This window comes from Heterocephalus glaber, unplaced genomic scaffold, assembly GCF_053883595.1.
Source record: "Heterocephalus glaber isolate CG9 unplaced genomic scaffold, H.glaber_assembly_v1.0 deba00000331, whole genome shotgun sequence".
Lineage (NCBI taxonomy): Eukaryota > Metazoa > Chordata > Mammalia > Rodentia > Bathyergidae > Heterocephalus > Heterocephalus glaber.
Genome location: NW_028258142.1, coordinates 28836811 through 28857991, shown reverse-complemented (window position 1 = coordinate 28857991; position 21181 = coordinate 28836811). Strand labels below are relative to the sequence as shown.

The following is a 21181-nucleotide window of genomic DNA, read 5'->3' as shown; positions in this document are numbered from 1 at the left end:
ATTGTGCATTGGTTCTGGGTGAAATTTGTACATAAAAATTTTATTTAGAGCAGAATATACCATTATTCTGCAATATCTATAAGAGATAGGGTTCAAAACAGCCCTGCAGATATAAAACCAGCAGATGTTCAAATCCTTATACAAATAGCATAATATTTCCTTAGAGTACAGATACATCTTCCTGGATATACTAAATTATCTCTAGTTGACTTACAATACTTACAACAATGTAAATGTAAATGCAATGCAGGTAGTTGTTGTATTCCAATTTTTAGTACAGACACAAGTGGTTTTTTTACATATAGTTTTAATCCACAGTTGATTTAATTTGCATTTGTGGAACCCATGGCTGTAGAGAACTGAGAACTGACTGTGTTCACTAAGCAACAGAGTTTCCTCAGTTCTGTGCTGCTTCTGGGAGATTCAGGAATAGAGAGGAATGACTTACAAAAGAGACTCATCTGAGGCATTTTCACTTAGGTTGAGGAAATAAGGTAGTTTAAAAAGCACAATAATTCATTACTAAATCATTTTTAAAACAATCACATCACAGTGTACTTACTTGGAAGAGTTTTGCTCTGATAGCTGTTCCATATGTAATATGGAAATAATAAAACTATTTAAAGAACTGTCATAGGCTATGTATTTAGCTCAGTTACTGAACACTTTCCAAGCATAAGCAAAGCACTGAGTTCAATCCTTAGCACTGTCGAAATAGCAAAAGAAATGTTGTGAAGATTAAACGAGGTCATTTATAAAGGTGTTTAAAATAATGTAAATTCTAAAAGTGAAACCTTGCCTAAAATCATCTACATGGAGAAAAGGGGAGGAGGCGAGTGACTTCCAGTGTGTTGTTAGTCACCAATCCAAACTGCCCCAGGGTTTGGAAAGTGATAGAGCCAAAACTCGAACCCTATTTTGAAGATGTGGATGTTTGCAAAACACTTAGACTCACATAGAACCTCAGGAAATATGTGATTTTTTTTTTCTGTCAGTAAATATTTGATATACTCTGTAGAAGTAAAATACAGAAAACATAATACAGATGTGCAAACATATTTCAGGCATTTATTTATACATTCAACTCTGGTATGGTATCTGTAAATTATAAGTACTATAATATTTTTAAAGATTTTAAAATGATTTTCAGTAAAACTAGGTGAAAGGTAGGCTTTTTGCCTTAAAAGCAACTACAATTTTAATGGGTAGATGTAACAGAAGAGGGCTTTTCTTTTAAAGGAAGTATCATGAAAAATAAAATTAAAAAGAAACCATGTTTAGGCCTCAAAAATTTTAACATATTAGAGAACTGATATGAAAATATGGATGATGAGCTTCTTGTACTAGATTACTTTGTATATAATTAAACAGAAAACTTTTCCCCAGCATCTGGATATTAAGAAAATACCAGAAAATTGAGGAACATCACCATTTCCCAAGTGAAATTAAAAAATTTAGAATTTTGAGACTCTGACATTTTGACTATGTTTAGAACACAACTGAATGAAGAAAGAATAGAGGTGGGAAATGGTATGGTTGAGTGGATCACACGTGATCTGATAAGTTCAAATAGGCTTTTGCTGAGCAGGGAACTAGTTTTCATGAGGATCTAGTTAAAATTATAGCTGTATAAAGCACAAGAATCATTTGCATTGCATTATAGTGTTAAATGATGCTTGAAAAAATATTGTATTTTATTCTTAGGGATTACAGTGAGTTTAATGCTCATTCATGAATGCCCATACTTATACCTCGAAAATATAACACTAAGTTGAGGGCCAGTAACTAGCAATTTCAAGACAGTTACAGTACAGAAAAAAAAGGCTACAAATTGCTTTTATAATTTACCACTCTGATAAATAATCAACCTTTAGAAATTTCTAAACATTTCATTGTTCACTATGAAATAGGATGAAACTCTGACCCTTGTTTATTAAAATTTGAAATTAACACAGAGAACTTACTGAATAAGGCTATGGAATAGGAGCCAATTCCATTAAGTCTAATTACATTGCTATGCAATGTCATGCCTTATGTAGACTATTTCCAGCCAGATGAAGTTTATATAGGGAAACAATTATTGAATATCAATTTGAATTACTCTTTAATTTTATATTTTACCCTGTTCTTGAACTTACTTGCGAGTACACTTTTAGAATGCCAGAGATATTCAAATATAAAATATATGTTGTAATTAGATTTATCCAATATGTATGCCTTACAAAGAACTATATATTTTAATATATAAAAGTGTCCAGATGTTTTCTCAAACTAGCAAAAATATTTTAGTCTACCAACATTTGTGAAATATATAGCTTGATTCTATGGAAAAATTATTACTATTTAACTGCAAAATGAAAAACTATGAATGGAGATGAAAAAGAAAACTATTGAATAAACACATCAGAAATTTGTTTGAACCTTATTGCTAAACATAAGCCTCAAAACATCTGCCATGACACATTATAGTTTTCCTTTGTATAGTATAAGCAATCCATCCTCTGTTTAAGTAAATTCTTTATATCTACACTGAAATTAATCAACAGGAAATTGACACAATTTAATCTTTTGAATAGATTCAAAACCATATACTACATAGTCCGGATATTGGACTTTGAACAAAAAGCCCAGGGAAAGTTGACTGATTCCTTTTGTTTTTTACTCAGTGGTAGGTCCAGCACAATTATAGATTGTTCTTTTGATAACTCAAGAAGAATGAAATTAGGCAACTGCCTGGCACCCTCTGTAGATACATCTGTAGTGTTGATCCACATAGCTCTATGAATTCACATTCCAGAGGTTACTTTAGGAATCAGATGAATAATTTTAGCATCTATATATGTGTGATAAATTTTAGTTGATAAATTAATATTTGTATCACAATTAAGATTTCTGTATTATCTAGTATTAGTTTTGCTTAACATTAATATTGCATCTCCCCAACTTCCAGTCTGTTTGTTCAGATGTAGCTATAATGAAGATAACCTTCAGCAGCTTGTACCTATTCAATAGGTGATATTGATGTAATTTTATATTTCAAAGATTCAGTTATCTTTTAGCTCAGACTTTAATCTTTGAATGGAATGTGAAAGTCTGCTGTCATCTAAGGAAAGAGACTAGACAATATCTTATTGTCTCCAATATTAAATTATGATATTTGACCCAGGTCATTATATCTTTGCCCTCTGTCCTTAGCTAAATTTTTATCCATTTATAGAGAAAATTAGGTTTTTGAGAATCAGTAGACCAAGTTCAAACTAGCAGTATTTAAAACAGAATAAAATAAAATGTTATTGACTAAAGAATGATGCAAAAACTCAAAATTTCTTGAGAAAACTTAAACTTGGCACTGGGAAGTTTTGACTTAATTAGAATAAGTGTGTAAAATAAATATTAAAATAACATGAAATATGTTTAGCAAGGCTTGATATGAACCCCAAAGTGATGAATGAATCAAATTTTACTGAAAAATGTACATCCAATTTAAATAACCCCAGGAAAATTAAAATGAAATTGGATATATCAGAATATAACTGAGATGAAGAGAACAGAAATTCCCAAGATGAATGTAATTGTTTTGTAAAACAAACCTACTAACAACAATATAAAAAGTGAAATTATTGGGTTGCATTAGTAGTAGAAAATAAAACTGCCAATGATTTGTCAATGATGACATAATTCATAAAAATTTCTTTGTAATCACTAGAAATCCCTAAGGGTTTTCATGGTCAACTGATTAGGATCATAGATATCAACTTGTTTATAAAAGGGGGTTAAAGAGGGCAAGATCAAAATATCTTGTTGCCTTTTCCTGTAAAACATCATGATGGAAGAGTCTCCCTAGTCATCATGCTTATGATCAGTAATGGCCAGTTTTTTTTTAAATTCTCCCCTTCATTTCCTTAATCAGCTATATGGTATAAATGCATCATTTTTCACATGTTATTTCATATGAGCATCTTTGTGGTCATGCAAGTTAGCTGTTGTCCTGTTTTATAGCCCAAGAAATGAAATAGATTATAAAAAGATTCATACAGAATAAGTAGCCCAACCAGGCTTGAAACACAAGCTATTTAATTTAAACTTTAGGACTTTTTAAGCATGCTGTTTCTGACAAATGCAAATGATCTTTGCCTTAAGCAGTCAGCCCATAAAAGATTGTTCTTTGTTACTTTAATTGGCAGTTAACACCATTCATCTTTCTTGACACTGCTATTGGTTATGCCACATGACCATCCTTAATAAATCCTCATGACCTGAGACCTTTGTCCAAAGTTGGGAAACTGGACGGGCACAGCACATGGATTCAGAAGAACAAGGTCACATTTGGAGGACTGCAACATACTAACTGGATGAATTTATGTGTGGAATTTCACTTCTTTGAGCCTCAATTTTCACATGTATAAAATTAGATTGCATCTTCTCTGTTTACTTTACATAGCTGTCTTATTAACCAATAGCAAAAAAACAGTGAGTTTCAGTATAAATGGCAACATTATTATTTTTAGTGACCACCCCCACTCATAGTCCCTGACAGGTGATGTGCTAAAGTGGAAGAACAATGAGATGGGGTTTGAGAAAAGATCTTGTAAAATATATTTCCCTATAAAGAATGCAATGTGGGATTATTTTTGTTGCTGACTAGCGTGCCTCATCTGAGATACTTAGCTTTTCTTCTTTGTTTTTCCCCTAGGACCACTAAGGTTCCTTTCCCAGACAGAGTCTGTGACAGCCTTCATGGGAGACACAGTGCTACTCAAGTGTGAAGTCATTGGGGAGCCTATGCCAACAATACACTGGCAGAGAAATCAACAAGACCTTACCCCAATACCCGGAGACTCCCGAGTGGCGGTCTTGCCCTCTGGATCACTGCAGATCAGCCGACTTCAAGCAGGGGACATTGGGATCTATCGATGCTCCGCTCGGAATCCAGCCAGCTCAAGGATAGGAAATGAAGCAGAAGTCAGAATTTTGTCAGGTATTGTCAGTGCTTTTGTTCTCTTCAGAGTGACTTTGGAATAAATCAAACAACAAATTTTCTTTTAAACGGTTTTTTTTTTGGTACTTCTTACATGTTCTATATTTGTGTGTTCAGTTTTGTTTTATCTCATTTCTTCTTTTCTTGCTAAGGCATTATTGGGTGAAAGTATGCCAAAACTATGTCTGTTATTGAGGTTTTTTGGAAAATGAATACATAGTTTGGCCTAATTTATTCATTTATTTGTTCACTCAATCCATTAATTCTCATCACACCCTTATTTGTGCAAAGCCCATTGCTAATAATATCCATTGGGTATTATTTCATTTTCCTCTGATTGATAACAGTAAAAGAGAAAGTTATCACCCTCATTTTCGAAAGGTAAAAGTGAGGATTAGGAAGGTACAAATGTTCCCTAAATTAATAATAAACAATCATCTATGCATCCATTTATACACTCCTTTCTGTGAAGGACTGTGCTAACTACAAGAAATATAGAATTGACTAAGACTGACACAGAGCCTGGCCTATTGGATTGCTGAGTAAATATGGACATAAAAGTAATTGCAAGAAGGTGCGATAAATATTATGACAGAGAAAGTTGTTTTTCACCATCTTTTATCTTCCTTTCTCTTCCCTGGCAAATCCTTATGACTCTGAGCTCATTTCCCTCTCCTAAATAATAAGAAGTTGGCTGGATGTTCTCTAAGATCTCTTCTCTTTCAATGACTGCTGCTCTATCATCTCTTTATCTGGTATCTACTCTCTCCCTCAGTCTCACTAGTATGGTTTACTTAGACTTGTGAATCATAGAAAAGTACATATAGTACCTAAGTAATTGGTGTGGACTGCTCATCAAAGTTTAGCAACTGGAGCCAGTCTCTGCACTCTTAACTCTGTGCAGTTACCACACTACTTTAGCTGTGTATAGGTTATCCTAAAAGCAAATTAGTAATTCAATTGAAAGCTTCTCGGTGCTTTATATAAAGACATCTTTTAAACCTCTTTCCTTTTCATATATTCTACCCTCCATCAGTCACAGAGATACTGAATTAAAAGACATTAATGACTATTGACAACATAGTTATATTACCTTGAGGTAGCATATACATATGTAGCATTTATTTCCAACATATACAGGCATTTATTTAGACACCCATTAAATCCACAAACATTTTAAATATTTGTATTCACGTATCTTTAATAATACTTCTGTTGAAAGGTAGAAAAGTTTGAAAGACAGAGATACAAACATCAAACTATCATTTACCTTTATTTGTTCATTTTCTAAAGCACATTTGAACTGTAATCAGGATTTGTTTAAAGCCATATTATTAATTTGACTAAAAACAAAAAATTGTTGGTGTAACTTAAAAAAAATTTTTTACCTGAATGTAAACTGAACTTTAAAAAAAAAAAATTACGTCTAATAAGAATCTTTGAGTGCTGTGAATTCAGATATATTCCTTAAAAGGATTCTGAGCAGAGATACACTGCAAATACACACGCACACACACACACACAGATACACAAGTTGTCATTCTTGGTTAACATATTCACAATGGGGCCTAATTCATATGTTTCACTGCCCGGTGTATTGAACCACTGATGGTACATGCATAACTGTCCCATGCACGACTGTAGCATTTCTAACACCAGTGGTACAGGTTGCCTGATGGGCCACTCATGCATGTACCACCAGTGGTTCAAGCCAGTAGAAACATGTTAAGCCCATCTCATATGATATTGATTACATAATTTCTTTGATGTATTTATATTCAAGTTCATAGTAGGTTTACAGGTGAAATACATAGGTCCACAAAAAGTATAAGATTGAATGAATGAATGGCCAATCCTAGTTTTCTTTAGTTGCTAAGTTATGTTTCCCTAATTTTAAAATCATGCTAACATTTTCCTTATCAATTTCCACTGTGCCTATGTACCAGTTTGAAGCAGTAATAGATTATATATGCATATCGTCCACTCTCTATTCTCTTAAGGGAAGATACCTTCACAAAATATGAATTCATTATGTTATTAACATAGGAATTTTAGAAGTGGAATTGGAGTTGTTAACTCTCTCAAAAGTGTTCTATTTTTCCATAGTCACAAAAGTATCATGTGAGTTGATGAAGTTATTTCACTTTCAAGGAACTAAACATTTTTTTGTGGAGTAAATCAATAGTAAATACTTGTAATGGATTTTCTGAAATATCAGTGAGAAAACCCTAAGTAAGATTTGAGATGGTTTAAAATATCTTATGTGATGGAAAATGTGACAGATTGAAGCAGCCATTGTTTTTGTCACAGTCACTTTATTCACGGTTCATCACATCTGAGTACCATGCAGCAGATTGAATTGCAGAATTATAAATCTATTTTGAGTATTAGGTTGACTGAAATAACTGGCCCATACAAGGAATTCTTACATCAGTTTTCTTAATGGCCTAATTGAATTACTCAGTTGGTAATTCAATCTATTGTTCATTCATTTAACTATAATAAAATGAGTTTGGTCTCCTATATATTTGCACTAAATATCTGTATAATTCAAAGCAGTGACTTTAAATGAATTAAATTGTCCTAAAATACTTTGAATGATTATTTGTATTATTTATTTTTACTGAAATATTGACAGAAACCTTCAAAATTTATTTAAAGGTAAATTCTACTTTTTAGTCAGAAAACAAATAGTTTCACAGTTTTATACATTTCTAAGAATATATTATTAACTCAATGTTATATTAAATTTTTTGTTTGGTTCAGTATTACTTACAGTTCAAAATTAGTTATGGGAATACCTTGGAGATAGTCCACCTTTGGCTCCAGTCTACTGCAATAAAGGGAATATCATAATAGAGCATATCACACAAATATGTTGATTTATCAGTGCATATAAAAGTTGTATTTACACTATAGTATAGCCAATTAAATGTGTAATAGAATTATGTCCACAAAACAGTGTACCTATCTTAATTAAAATTTAATTTATTGCTAAAAATTGCTAATGATCACCTGAGCCTTCAGTGAACTATCATAATCATTTTACTGGTGGCAGAAGGTCTTACCTTGATGTTGATGGGTATGTACTGAACAGGGTGGTAGCAGCTATTTTTGGCAGCTGTAGCCTTTCGAATTATGCTCCTTAAATAATAAGACTTAAAAGTGAAATTACTCCTTGGTTCATGGACTGCTTAATGGATGTGGGTTCACAGTCAGGGACAATATTAATCTCATTGTATAGCTCCTTTGATGTTCCTAGGTGTATCGTCACTGATCACTAATATTTTGTAAGAAATCTTTTTTTTTGTGAGCAGTATGTCTCAATAGTGAGCTAAAAATACTTGGTAAACCATGTTACAAACAGATGTGCTATTATCTAGTCTTTACTGTTCCATTTACAGAACAAAAGCAGAATAGACTTGGTATGTATAACTCTTAAAGGATGAGGATTTTCATAATGGTAAATGACATGAGCTTCAACTTATACTTACCACCTGCATTAAAACAAGACGCAGCTTGTCCTTTGATACTTTGAAATCAGGTATTGGTTTCTCCTCTCTAGCTATGAAATTCCTAGATAACGTCTTCTTCCAATAGAGGACTACACTGAACATCAGATGTTTAGTATGGCTTTCTTTATCTGTTTTCTTATCTAGATATGCTGGATAGCTTGCTGCATCTTATACATTGACACTTGTTGCTTCATCTTGCACTTTTATAATATGGAACTGAGTTCTGTCCTTAAACTTCATGAATAAATTTCTGGGAGTTTCAAACTTTTCTTCTTCAGCTTTCTCACCTTTCTCAGCTATTATAGAATTAAAAAGAATTAGTTTTTTTTGTGGATTAGGATTTGGCTTAAAGGAGTGTTGTAGCTGCTTTGATCTTCTATTGAGACCACTGAAACTTTCTCTGTATCAGCAGTAAGAACGTTTGCTTTCTTACCATGTGTGTATTCACTGGATCTGCACTTTTAACCAGGATGTTCCCTTTGCATTCACAGTTTGGCTAACTGGCACAAGAGGCCTTTTTTTCAGCCTAACTCAGCTTTTTACACACCTTCACTGAGCTTAATCATTTGTGGTTACTGATTTAAAGTACAGGATATGCTAGAGGCTGTTGTACACTTATTCATGATTGGCCTCGTTTCCATATTGTGTTTCATGAATAGGGAGCCCTGGGGAAAGGGAGAGGTAGGGGAATGACCACTTGGTGGAGCTGTCACAACCTACATTTAATAATTAAGGTGATCATTTTTTATAGGCACAGTTTGTGGGTCCTAAAATTAATGGCAATAGTAACATCAAGGACTATTGACCACAGATAAGAATAACACACATAATAATAATGAAAAAGATTGAAATGGTGCAAGAACCATCAAAGTGTGACAAAGACACCAAGTTACTTCATGCTGTTGAAAAAATGGTGCTGATAGACCTTCACTGTATTGAAGGATTTTTCCCCATAGTTTGCTTTTTAAAGGCAAATTTTAAATAAAACTATTTCTAATACCAGGCTGTAAACAGGACTCTCTTTCATAGAATTAAGATGAGTTAAATGGTTTCTTATGCTTCTAGCGGCAATATGATCATATTATATTTAAGTCCTGTAAAGTTCATATTTTCTAGAAATTATATCAGATTTAATGTAGATTACATGAAAGTGTCTGCATATGGACTACCACCATCCATTTCCATGGGCTAAGCTAAGATTCAGTATAATATATATATATATATATATATATATATATATATATTTTTTTTTTTTGGTACCAGGTATCAAACTCGGGACCTTGCGCTTGCAAGGCAGGTGGCAGAACCACTGAGCTCAATCCCTGGCCCAAGATTCAGTTAATATTGATCAATTCACGATTAAATTCTCAGTATGATTTTTTATTATAAATGATTAAGAACATGAACTTCACACCAGACTATGCACAAATCTTGGTTTCATCAACTACTGTTGTACAGTTGAGGGCAAATTATTTGATAAAAATCTTTATTTTGGAAAATAAAATCAGTGCAACCATATATCTTGAAGTGTGGTTTATGAGGGTTAAATCTGTCATCACTAGTACAGTGCCTAGAATTTTGAAGTCCTCTGTAGCTCTTTTAATTACTTTTACATTTTAGGGACTCTTTTGGTCTTATAAATAATTTGGTTCTCTTGTCGAGATTATTTCTCTGCTAATAAATGACCTGATTTTGATTCTGAGTATCTAAATATATACTCATTTTTTGGTAGCTAGTTATACATAATCTATCTAGTGTCGGCATTTGCTTTTCATATCTAAGCAAAACCAGAGTGTCCTGCAACTGTTTCTTTTCTAATAATCTTTAGTAACCTTTTTCATCAACATCATTTCTTTTGCTGTGTGGTATAGTGCAGGAGCCACTGGTTTAGGAATAGGAGTCAGAAAAACTGATAAGCCTTCTAGTATTTGGTCTTCAGTAGCCCTTAGCAATCCATCTAATCCTCCTAAATCCTTAGATTCCTTATCTCTTAAGAGAAGTTGGAATAGGTCAGCCTTCTTAAATCTTTTCACCAACAAAAGCCTTATTTATTATTTTGCTGCATTTATCACCACTTTTCCTTTATTACAGTTTTCTTTGACTTTTAATTTTGTTAAAAAATAATTTTGTCAAGGCCGAGGATTTAGCTCAGTGGTTTCGGCACCTGCTGCGTAGGCGCAAGGGCCCAAGTTCGATCCCTGGTACCCCCCCAAAAATAATAATAATAATAATAATAATAATTTTGTCTCTTGGTGCTATTTTGGAGGAAATCAAAATAGTCCAGGAGTCCTACTTGGAAATCATATGTCCATCATTCTAATGTCACAAATAATCACCTTTTCAGCACTAGGGGAAGATATAGCTTTTTTCCTACTGTTACCCTTAGCCTTGAGTAATGTTAGATAGTGATTGCATTATCCCCTGTTAGCTACCCTTCCCTGAAAGTTTGCCATGTCTCAAAAGTTAAAAGGAATAATAATGTGCCAGAAATTGTCCTCCACACAAAGGAATGGATATTTATTGGAAAGAAGAGTCTATCTTTTTTCAAGAGCCAGGTGGGGCCAACACAGTCAACATTTACTAGGAATATAACATTTGATCACCCTGGGTGAGTGGAATAAAGGGTCAAGTGGTCTTCCTGACTCACACGCAAAGAGGAAGCTTTCCCTGAAAGTATGGAGAAGGCACGGCTACAATCCATGAGTGTAAGCAGCAGAAGAAAATACTGAAAAGACAAACAGTTTGCTTTCTTCTTTGGTCTTGTTTGATATCAATTTATTCAAAGAGCATAACTGAGATATATGTAGTTTTAAGTTATGGATACAGCTTTATTAATTCAACCTTGACTAAATAGGAAATAATCCAAATACTTTGGTTCATTGTCAAATTCATGAGCTAGAATTAAAACCCATTATTTTTCTGGAAAGTTTAAAAATGCTTCTTTATTCATATATATTATATATATGTAAATATAACATTTACATTCTCTAAACTAACTTTGATGCATTATAATGGCAACATTTGTTTTCTAGAATTCTGTCAGCTGAAAAGTGATTTAAAAATCATTCTAAAAATGAAAAATAACTTCCTTTAGATCTGCTACAAAATGAAACCATTAGACCAAAATTTGCTTGTGAGACAGAAGGGATGGAGCCATACGCTAGTGATGAGAATAGATACTCTCTCTTTCTCTCTTCTTCCACATTTTAACTACAAATAGCAATACATATGTGTGCTGGAAAAAGAAAGAGGAAATATGAACAGCTGTAGGAATATTTACAGAAAGGGAATGTCATTTTGGTACTGAATTATTGTAAATGAGGAAAGAAAATAATAGAGTCACAGGGTGATGAATAATAGCTCCTGTGAAATGATACTCTTCTCCCTCTGTGTTCAAAGCTCCTTGGCTTACAGCCTGATAGGCTTTATGTTTTTTATTAAATAAATTCTTATTCCTATGATCAGATTTGCTCTATTTTTCCAGTAAAAATCTAAACAGAAAGTTAAGAGGTAGTGTCATGAAATTTTTCACTCAAAGCATACGTTATGGTATATACCTGCTGGTGTTTGAGATACCTAGTACCTGCTGAAACAAAGAAAGAAAGAGGAAGGCTAAGGAGCCAGCGGATGAATGGTAGTTTAGCTTGAAATTGAAAATATATAGATGGAAGAAGTGAGGCCCGTGAAGTTAAAATTTGTAACTCTTATGCCTGGGGAGAAATCAAAGAGAAAACCCCACCAGTAGTCTGCAGTGTCCTTTCATTTCCAGTTGAAAAAGTGTTTGATAGTCCACTGAGGCAGGAATTTAATAAAGAACATCAAGGAGTACACAATGAAGAAAAAATGTGACATTCAGAAAGTATAAAAATTAAAAGTGACTAGTAGTTATTTTGAGAATGACAGTTACTAAATTGTGGAAACTGTTAGTGTTTTTTTCTTGCAGACACAGATGCCTACAGTCAGAATTTAATTTCTCTATGCCTCTTTGGATTCAGTACTATAAGCTTAATGTTGAAGTTCCTAAGCACTAGTTTTGGAAAATGCTCCCATTAAGGGTGAGTTGTCAGCACAGGGTGAGCACACATTCCAGTTTACTTGGGATAGTTGTGAGCATATCCTGTGCCCTGTGCCCGAGTTTCCTTTCCTTCTAGAGGGTCTCAAGGTGGTTGTTTCATAAGGTCAGCTATTCATCTGTCATTAGGGAAGAAGGCAAAATGATAGTGCCTCTGGAGGCATTTGGGAAAACTTGTGAATGTGGAGAGTGATCGCTCCCACTTAGCTGCACAGGCTCCATTAGTTTGACCACTGTAATGTCTAATAATAAAGAGAAAGTTAAATATGTTCTTCAAAATGTTACAGTGTTTAAAAATGCCTATAAACAGAAAATACTCTCTCCACTTTATTTATTACACTTCTTTAGGGCATAGGCCCTGAAGATAGTTGAGTTTTTTATTTCAGAATAAGTTAAATGTAGGTAAATGTGCCACATTATATGATCCAAGGGACTCCATCCCTTTTAATAAACTCTTGCTGAAAGATAATCATTGAACATATTTAAGTTTCACACCATCTTCCCAAAGGAGAATAATAATAACATGAACAGGAGGAGGAGGGAGAGGGAGACAGGCACAGGGAGGGTGAAGGGGGAATATATTTATCAATTTCTACTTAAAAGATTGAGAACTACTTCTGTGTTGAATGGAAAAAGGCATTTGGGTTTTCAGGAAAATGCCTAATCTGTTGATAATGTTTCTGCCTCCATTCTCAAAGTATGGTCCATAAACTTGCAGGTTGATTTCCAGGATATCTGTGAGGTCAAGCATATTTTAATACTAATGTTACTGTATCTGTTGTATTTTTCACCATGTTAGCCTAAGGATGTTCTTGATGGAGGAGTAAATTTTTTTAATTTAATTTAATGTTGATCTTTAAGTGCACTTTTAAAAATATATTGCACATGGAAATGGGAAATACACATGAAGGAAATTAAAGTACAATGAGTTTTACACAGTAAACATTTCTGGAATCATTTAAGTTTCAAACTGAACTAGCTCTCTCATTTCCCCTCATGCAAACTTATTGTTACTTGAAAGGACAATCAACAGAAAAACTATAGCTATTCAGACTTCAGTATTTTTTTTCTTTTTGAAAATTTCTCAGACACAAACAAAGTGAGCCAGTCTCCTCAAGGAAAATAACATTTCCTGCTAAGGGTGATATTCAAGCTTTTAAGCTAAAATTAGACATTTGGAGAACTTTTATTTACCACTGGGAGTTTAATAGCTTCCCAAAATTAAGAGTCCTTTTTATGGGATTAGTGGTAAAAGTAAGAATGGAGACTTTTTGATTCTGTACAGTGATACATGTTAATTTTGAAGACCTGTCTAATGCAGTGTAGCATTCCAAACGACCGTTATTTGATGTGATAAAATTTTGCATGAGTAAAAGATTCATTCAAAGTGAATGATAGCATATAACATAATGTTTACTGATACAGTGTTGGATTCTATATTATAAATGACTTTCTAGAAACTTATTGAGGTTTGGTATGAAGTTAAAGGATACTACTTTAAACTCTGAAAAAGCTGTTAAGTGTACCTTTCTTTACTACTACATATCTGAGGTCCAATTATAATCATGTCATTTAAGCAAAATATCAACACAATATGGAATGGAGAAAGTCAGGTAACAATCTAACATTCATTAAAGAAGTTTAGAAAAATATTTTAAAATCTCACGATTTTCACTAATATATACGTTTGAAAAATATAGTTATTTTTTAAAATATAACTTTTAGTAAGGTATAAATACATATTTAATAAATACAATTTGATTAACATGATAAATATTAGTAGCTGTCACTTACATGAACCAAAGTTCTTTGGGGTCCTGAATAACAGCCAACAGTTGTCATTATTCTTTTTTCACAAAAAGCATTGTAGATCAAATGTGATAACAGATCAAGGTAGAGTAGTCCAGAATTTCCACTTGAGTCAAAGGCAGCTGTTGTCTTACAGTGGTTCTACACTTAAGGCAATCTGCACAGTCTGAGACACAGATCATTATAATGACGATTTTTCTTAATTACCTGCCAGCTTCTTACACTCTCAGGAATAGTCACTGCACTGCCACTCTGATGACAGAGACCAGGTCAAAAAGTCAGGGTAACATTTTTTTAAAATCCCCAACAAGAAAAAGCCAGACCAGATGTTTCTTAAGTCATGATTGTTTAGAAAAATAGTTGTGTCATTTTGGGCATTTATAGCCTTCAGTGTCACATCAAGTCTACTTTGAAGGTTTTAATATAAAATTTTGACATTGAAAAAGTCATTTTTGGGGGCCAGGGATTTAGCTCAGTGGTTCCGCCGCCTGCCCAACAAGTGCAAGGACCTGAGTTTGATCCCTGGTACCAAAAAAAAAATCATTTTTTGCTGGTTTGATTGTAGTACAATTTTTTTTCCTTAAATTCTTTTATTGGTACATTTTAGGTAAACAATACGTTTATATTTATCATTTGATGTTTGTACCTGTACATGATGTATCTTGGTTCTTACTTTCCCCCCCATTACTTATAATTTAAAGAATAAAAGTAAAATGACCATATGTGTAGCTATCACTTCATTTATGAAATAAGACATTACAACCTTATATTCTATTAGTCTTTCTTGTAATTAATCCATGCTCATTAATTCACTTGTAAAAGAGCTTCATGTTCTGTTAGCTGAATAACACCATTTGGACTTGGATACTCATTGCCCGTGGAGCTAGACCACAAATGGTTTTTAATCCTTAATTACTAATGTTATCTTTGTTCCACTAAAATTAATTCAGGGAACAAGATTCACAACGTAGAATTTTAAGTTCATACCTTGTACGGCTTTTCATCTATACCCAGCAGAGTTTAGAGGGAGAACTTTTATTTGCTCTCAAATATTTGCTGAGAATTTTAGTCACTAACTTTTATGACTTTTACTCTTCATAGAATTTCTATACACTTTGCAACACTAGAGTTTAAAATAACTCTTCATTCTAAAAATACAATATGTCCTTTTGAAAACCTTTAGAAAATATAGAAAAATTCAAAGGTGAAAATAAAAACCACCCACAATTTCATCACAGAGTTAACCCTGACAAATGCATCTTTATCCTCATAGTTTAAAAGTGTATTTCCTGAATGTTCCTCTAACTCTCATATATTAAAGAAGAAAAATAAGGCAAATATCAAGTTTGATATTGTCTCTTTAGGTAGCCAAAATCACCTTATCAGTACAAAAACAGAAACCAAAAGCAAACTAACAATAATAAGAAATGGTTACTGATGGGATTGGGTTTTTTGTTTTCTTGTTTGTTTGTTTCATTTTGGGGTTTTTTGCACTTTTATGTGGGTTTTTTTTTGTATTAAATTCTTTTATTGGTACATTGTAGGTATACAACACAATTACATTTCTCATTGGGAATTCTACCTTTATATAATGCATCTTGGTATTTTTCCCCATTCCTAGCCCTTCCTTCACGCCCTCCACCCTTCCCTATTTACAAAGATTTTATTTCCATTTTTTCCATTTCTCATCATTTTTTTCTTTCCCTTCTTCCCTTTCCCCTGTGCCTCCCACTACCCCTACCCCTTTGGACCTTTTCTTCCTATTTTACATTATCAATTATTCATTCTAATCATTGGTACATTTTAGGTATACAATATAAATGACATTCATCATTGGAAATTTGCACCTTTACATAGTCTCTCTTGGTTCTTGTTTTTCACCCTTGCCCAGCCCTTCCTTCAACCCCTCCAGCCTTCCCTATTTACAAAAATTTTGTTCCGATTTTTCCATTTTCTCATTAATCCCATTCCCTTCTATCCTTTCCCCTAGCCCTCCCACTTCCTTCCCCTTTGCCCCTTTTCTTCCTATTTCACATGACCTATTATACATTTAGTCCTTATTTACACTTTCAGTGTTTCACACCAGAGAAACTATTCGATATTTACACATGTGTGTCCTATTTATTTCACTTAAGAGTATTGCCTCAATGTGCATCCACTTAGCTATAAATGTCTCTAATTTCTCATTTTTTATGGCTGAGTAGTACTCCATTTTATAAAAAAACCCACATTTTCTTTATCCAGTCTCCAGTTGATGGGCATTTGGGCTGTTTCCAAGTTTTAGCTATTACAAACAGCGCTGCTATGAACACGGGTGCACATATATCACTGTGGTATGATTCTTTTAATTCTTTGGGGAAGATCCCCAGCAGTGGAATAGTGGGGTCAAATGGGATTTCCAGTCCTAGTTCTTTGAGGTATCTCCATACTGATTTCCACAGTGGTTGCACCAGTCTACACTCCCACCAGCAGTGGAGCAGGGTTCCTCTTTCCCCATACCCCCGCCAGCATTTGTTATTGGTTAATTTCATGATAGCAGCCATTCTTTCTGGAGTGAAGTGAAATCTCAGCGTTGTTTTCATATGCATCTCTCGAATGAGCAGTGATGTTGAACATTTTTTCATGTATTTATTTGCTATTTCTACTTCTTTGTCTGAGAAATGTCTGTTCATTTCAGATGCCCATTTTTGGATTGGGTCTTTAAATTTGGGAGGTCTGATCTTTTTAAGTTCTTTATAGATTCGAGATAGTAGACCTTTGTCTGAGGAAGAGCAGGTGAAGATTTTTTCCCACATTGTGGATTGTCTCTTCACACTGCTGGTGGTTTCTGTTGCTGTGCAGAAGCTTTTTAATAACAAGAGATCCCATTTGTTGATGGTTTTTGCTAGTTCACCGGCAACTGAGGTTTTGTTCATAAAATCTTTTCCTACACCGATGTCTTCAAGGGTTCTACCTAACCTGTGTTCCAACTGGTTCAGAGTTTCTATCTTAATATTTAGATCTTTAATGCATTTTGATTTTAGTTGAGTGCATGGTGAGAGATACAGGTCTAGTTTTAATGTTTGGCAAGTTGAAGCCCAGTTTTTCCAGCACCATTTATTAAAGAGGCTATCTTTCCTCCAGTGAGGGTGTTTGGCTCCTCTGTCGAAGATGAAATGGCTGAGTGTGTCTGGCGTTGTTTCTGCATCTTCTAACCTGTTCCACTGGTCCTCAAGCCTGTTTCTTTGACAGTACCATGCTGTTTTTATGACAGTGGCTTTGTAGTATAGTTGCAGGTTGGGGATTGTGATACCCCCTGCCATGTCTCTGTTACCTAGAATTGCTTTTGCTATTCTGGGTCTCTTCTTGCTCCAAATGAATTTTTGGATTGTTTTCTCGAGGTCTGTGAAGTATGCTGCTGGGATCTCAATTGGAATTGCATTAAATCTATATAGCAGTTTTGGAAGAATGGCCATTTTCACTATATTAATCCTTCCTACCCAGGAGCAGGGGATGTCTGCACATTTTCTGATATCATCTTCAATCTCTCTTTTCAGAGTGCCATAGTTTTCAGAGAAGAAGTCTTTGATTTCTTTCATTAGGATGATTCCTAGGTATTTCAGTTATTTGGATGCTATTGTGAAAGGAATTATTTGTCCTATTTCTCTCTCAGTGAGTCTGTCATTGGTGTAGAGGAAAGCTATTGATACTTTTGTGTGTTGTCCTTGTAACCAGCTACTTGACTGAATTTGGTTATTAAGTCTAGAAGACTTTTGGTGGAGTTCTTGGGGTCTTCTATATAGAGTATCATGTCATCTGCAAATCATGACAGTTTGACTTCTTCATTTCCTATCTTTATTCCTTTTATTTCTTTCTCTTGTCTAATTGCCATGGCTAATATTTCCAGAACTATATTGAACAAGAGTGGTGATAGTGGACATCCTTGTCTTGTTCCTCATTTGAGTGTGAAGGATTTCAGTTTCTGACCATTTAGTATGTTATTGGCTGTTGGTTTTTCATAGATGGCTTCTATCAGTTTGAGGTAGAGACCATCTATTCCAATTTTTTGTAGGGTTTTTATCATAAATGCATGTTGGATTTTGTCAAATGCTTTTTCTGCATCTATGGAGATAATCATATGGTTTTTGTCCTTGGCTCTATTGATATAGTGTATTACATTAATTGATTTTCGTATATTGAACCATCCCTGCATCCCTGGGATGAATCCAACTTGATCAGCGTGTATGATCTTCTTGATGATCTCCTGCATTCTGTTTGCCATTATCTTATTAAGGATTTTTGCATCTATGTTCATTAGTGAGATTGGCCTACAGTTCTCTTTTTCAGTTGGGTCTTTCTCTGCTGTGGGGATCAAGGTGATGCTTGCTTCCAGGAATGAATTTGGGAGTATTGCTTCCTTTTCAATTTCACTGAAGAGTTTAAACAGTAGTGGCAGCAGTTCCTCTCTAAATGTCTTGTAGAATTCAGCAGTGAAGCCATCAGGGCCTGGGCTTTTCTTAGGTGATAAGTTTTTAATTACATTTTCAATTTCATTGGTTGATATTGGGTTGTTCAGAATTTGTAGGTCTTCTTCATTCAACTTTGGTAATTCATATGTATCTAGGAATCTTTCCATTTCTTCTGTGTTGTCCATCTTATTGGCATATAGGTTCTGGAAGTAGGTATTGATTATCATCTGGTTTTCTGCTGGGTCTGTTGTAATTTCACCCTTTTCATTCCTAATTGCATGGATTTGGGCCTTTCCTTTCCTTTTTCTGACAAGGTTCGGTAAGGGTTTGTCAATTTTGTTGATTCTTTTGAAGAACCAACTCTTGGCTTCATTGATTTTTTGTATCATTCTCTTAGTCTCCATTGCATTGATTTCTCCTCTGATCTTTATAATTTCTTCCCTTGTATGAGCTTTGGGTTTGTCCTGCTCTTCTTTTTCTAGAAGCTTGAGGTTCAGCATCAGGTTGTTTAATTGGGCTCCTTCTATTTTCCTAATATGCGTATTCACTGCTATGAATTTCCCTCGTAAGACTACTTTCATTGTGTCCCATAGATTCCGACATGTTGTATTGTCATTGTCATTTAATTGAAAGAACTGTCTGATTTCTTCTTTAATTTCCTCTGTGACCCATTGGTTATTCAGAAGTGTGTTGTTCAATTTCCAAGTGTTTATGAAATTTTTTGAGTTTCTTTTGCTATGGATCTCCAATTTCATCCCACTATGGTCTGATAATATACAGGGGATAATTCAATTCCTTTGCACTTACTTAAACATGTTCTATGTGTGAGTATGTGGTCTATTTTGGAGAATGGCCCATGTGCAGCTGAGAAGAATGTGTCTTCTGATTTTGTGGGGTGGAAGACTCTGTAAACATCTGGTAAGTTCATTTGTTCAAGAGTTTGATTGAGTTCTAGTATTTCATTGATTATTTTTAGTCTAGTTGATCTGTCTATTTGTGGCAGTGGGGTGTTGAGGTTCCACACTACAATTGTATTAGTGCACTTTTCATGTCCGTTAGTATTTTTTTTTATATAGTTGGGTGCACTAGTGTTTGATGCACAGATATTTATGATTGTCATCTCTTCCTCTTGGATTCTTCCCTTTACAAGGATGTAGTGTCCTTCTCCATCTCTCTTAATCACTGTTGGTTTGAAATCTACTTGATCTGCAAAGAGGATAGCTACTCCTGCTTTTTTGGGGGTTCCTGTCACATGGAGTATTGTTTTCCACCCTTTAACTTTCAGTCTATGAGTTTCCTTTTGAATTGTGTTTCTTGTATGCAGCATATTGTTGGATTTTGCTTCTTGACCCATTCTGCCAGTCTATTTCTTTTGATTGGTTAATTGAGACCATTAACGTTGATGGTTATAACTGAAACATACTGACTTGTCATTGCCATGGCTTTTTCTTTTTGTTGAGTTCTCCCCCTTTACATTTAATTTCTTGTCATGCCAGATGGGTTCATTCTGCTTTGCTTCCTGGGGTTGTGATCCTCAATGTCTGTTCCTAGGATATTGTGTCAAATTCTTTGGAGTGCTGGTTTGGTATTCATGAAGTTCCTAAGGTGCTCTTTGTCATGAAAGTATCTTATTTCTCCATCCATTTTGAAAGATAGTTTTGCAGGGTACATCAATGTGGGTTGGAGGCTGTTTTCTTTTAGGGCTTGGAATATGTCACTCCAAGCTCTTGTTGCCTTGATGGTTTGTGTTGAGAAGTCTGCTGTGATTCTGATGGGCTTTCCTTTGTATGTGATTTGTTTCTTTTCTCTGACTGCTTGGAGAACTTTGTTCTTCTGTTGTGTTTCTGGAACCTTAACAATTATATGCCTATGTGTAGATTTTTTTTGATCAAGGCTATTTGGAGTCCTATATGCCTCACTTCTCTGTATGTCGAGCTCTTTTCCCCTGCTTGGGAAGTTTCTTGCCATTATTTCTGTGGAGAGATTTTTTATGTCATCTGCACTCTCTCCTGTTTCTTCATTGAGCCCAATCAGTCTTACATTATTCTTTTTTGCATCATCTAGCAGCTGCTGGATTGATTTCTCATGTTCCCTTATAATTTTGAAGCAATTTTTCTTTTCCTGGTCACTAATTGCAATCTTATCTTCTATATCTGAAATTCTGTCCTCACATTGGCTCATTCTGCTTGTAGACATTCAATGGAGTTTTTCATGTCCTGGAAATGTATTTGCATCTGTTTTATGGATTCCATTTGTTTCTTATGTTGGGATTCCATCATGTTCCTGAGCTCCTCTCTAGATTTATTAATCATGTCTTGCACTAAGGGCACAATTTCTCCTGTTATCTGAGAAATTATTT

At 34.3% G+C, this 21181-nt stretch overlaps 1 protein-coding gene across 8 annotated transcripts in view; it reads left to right on the top strand.

The window, feature by feature from the left end:
- Window positions 1–21181, top strand: part of Dcc (DCC netrin 1 receptor) — a 1202110-nt gene that overhangs the window by 534766 nt on the left and 646163 nt on the right. For all 8 annotated transcript variants that reach the window (XM_004855173.3, XM_021236635.2, XM_021236638.2 and 5 more), the window contains one exon: window positions 4694–4978. In XM_004855173.3, the coding sequence (XP_004855230.1) occupies window positions 4694–4978 (285 nt within the window). The remainder of the gene's footprint in view (window positions 1–4693; window positions 4979–21181) is intronic.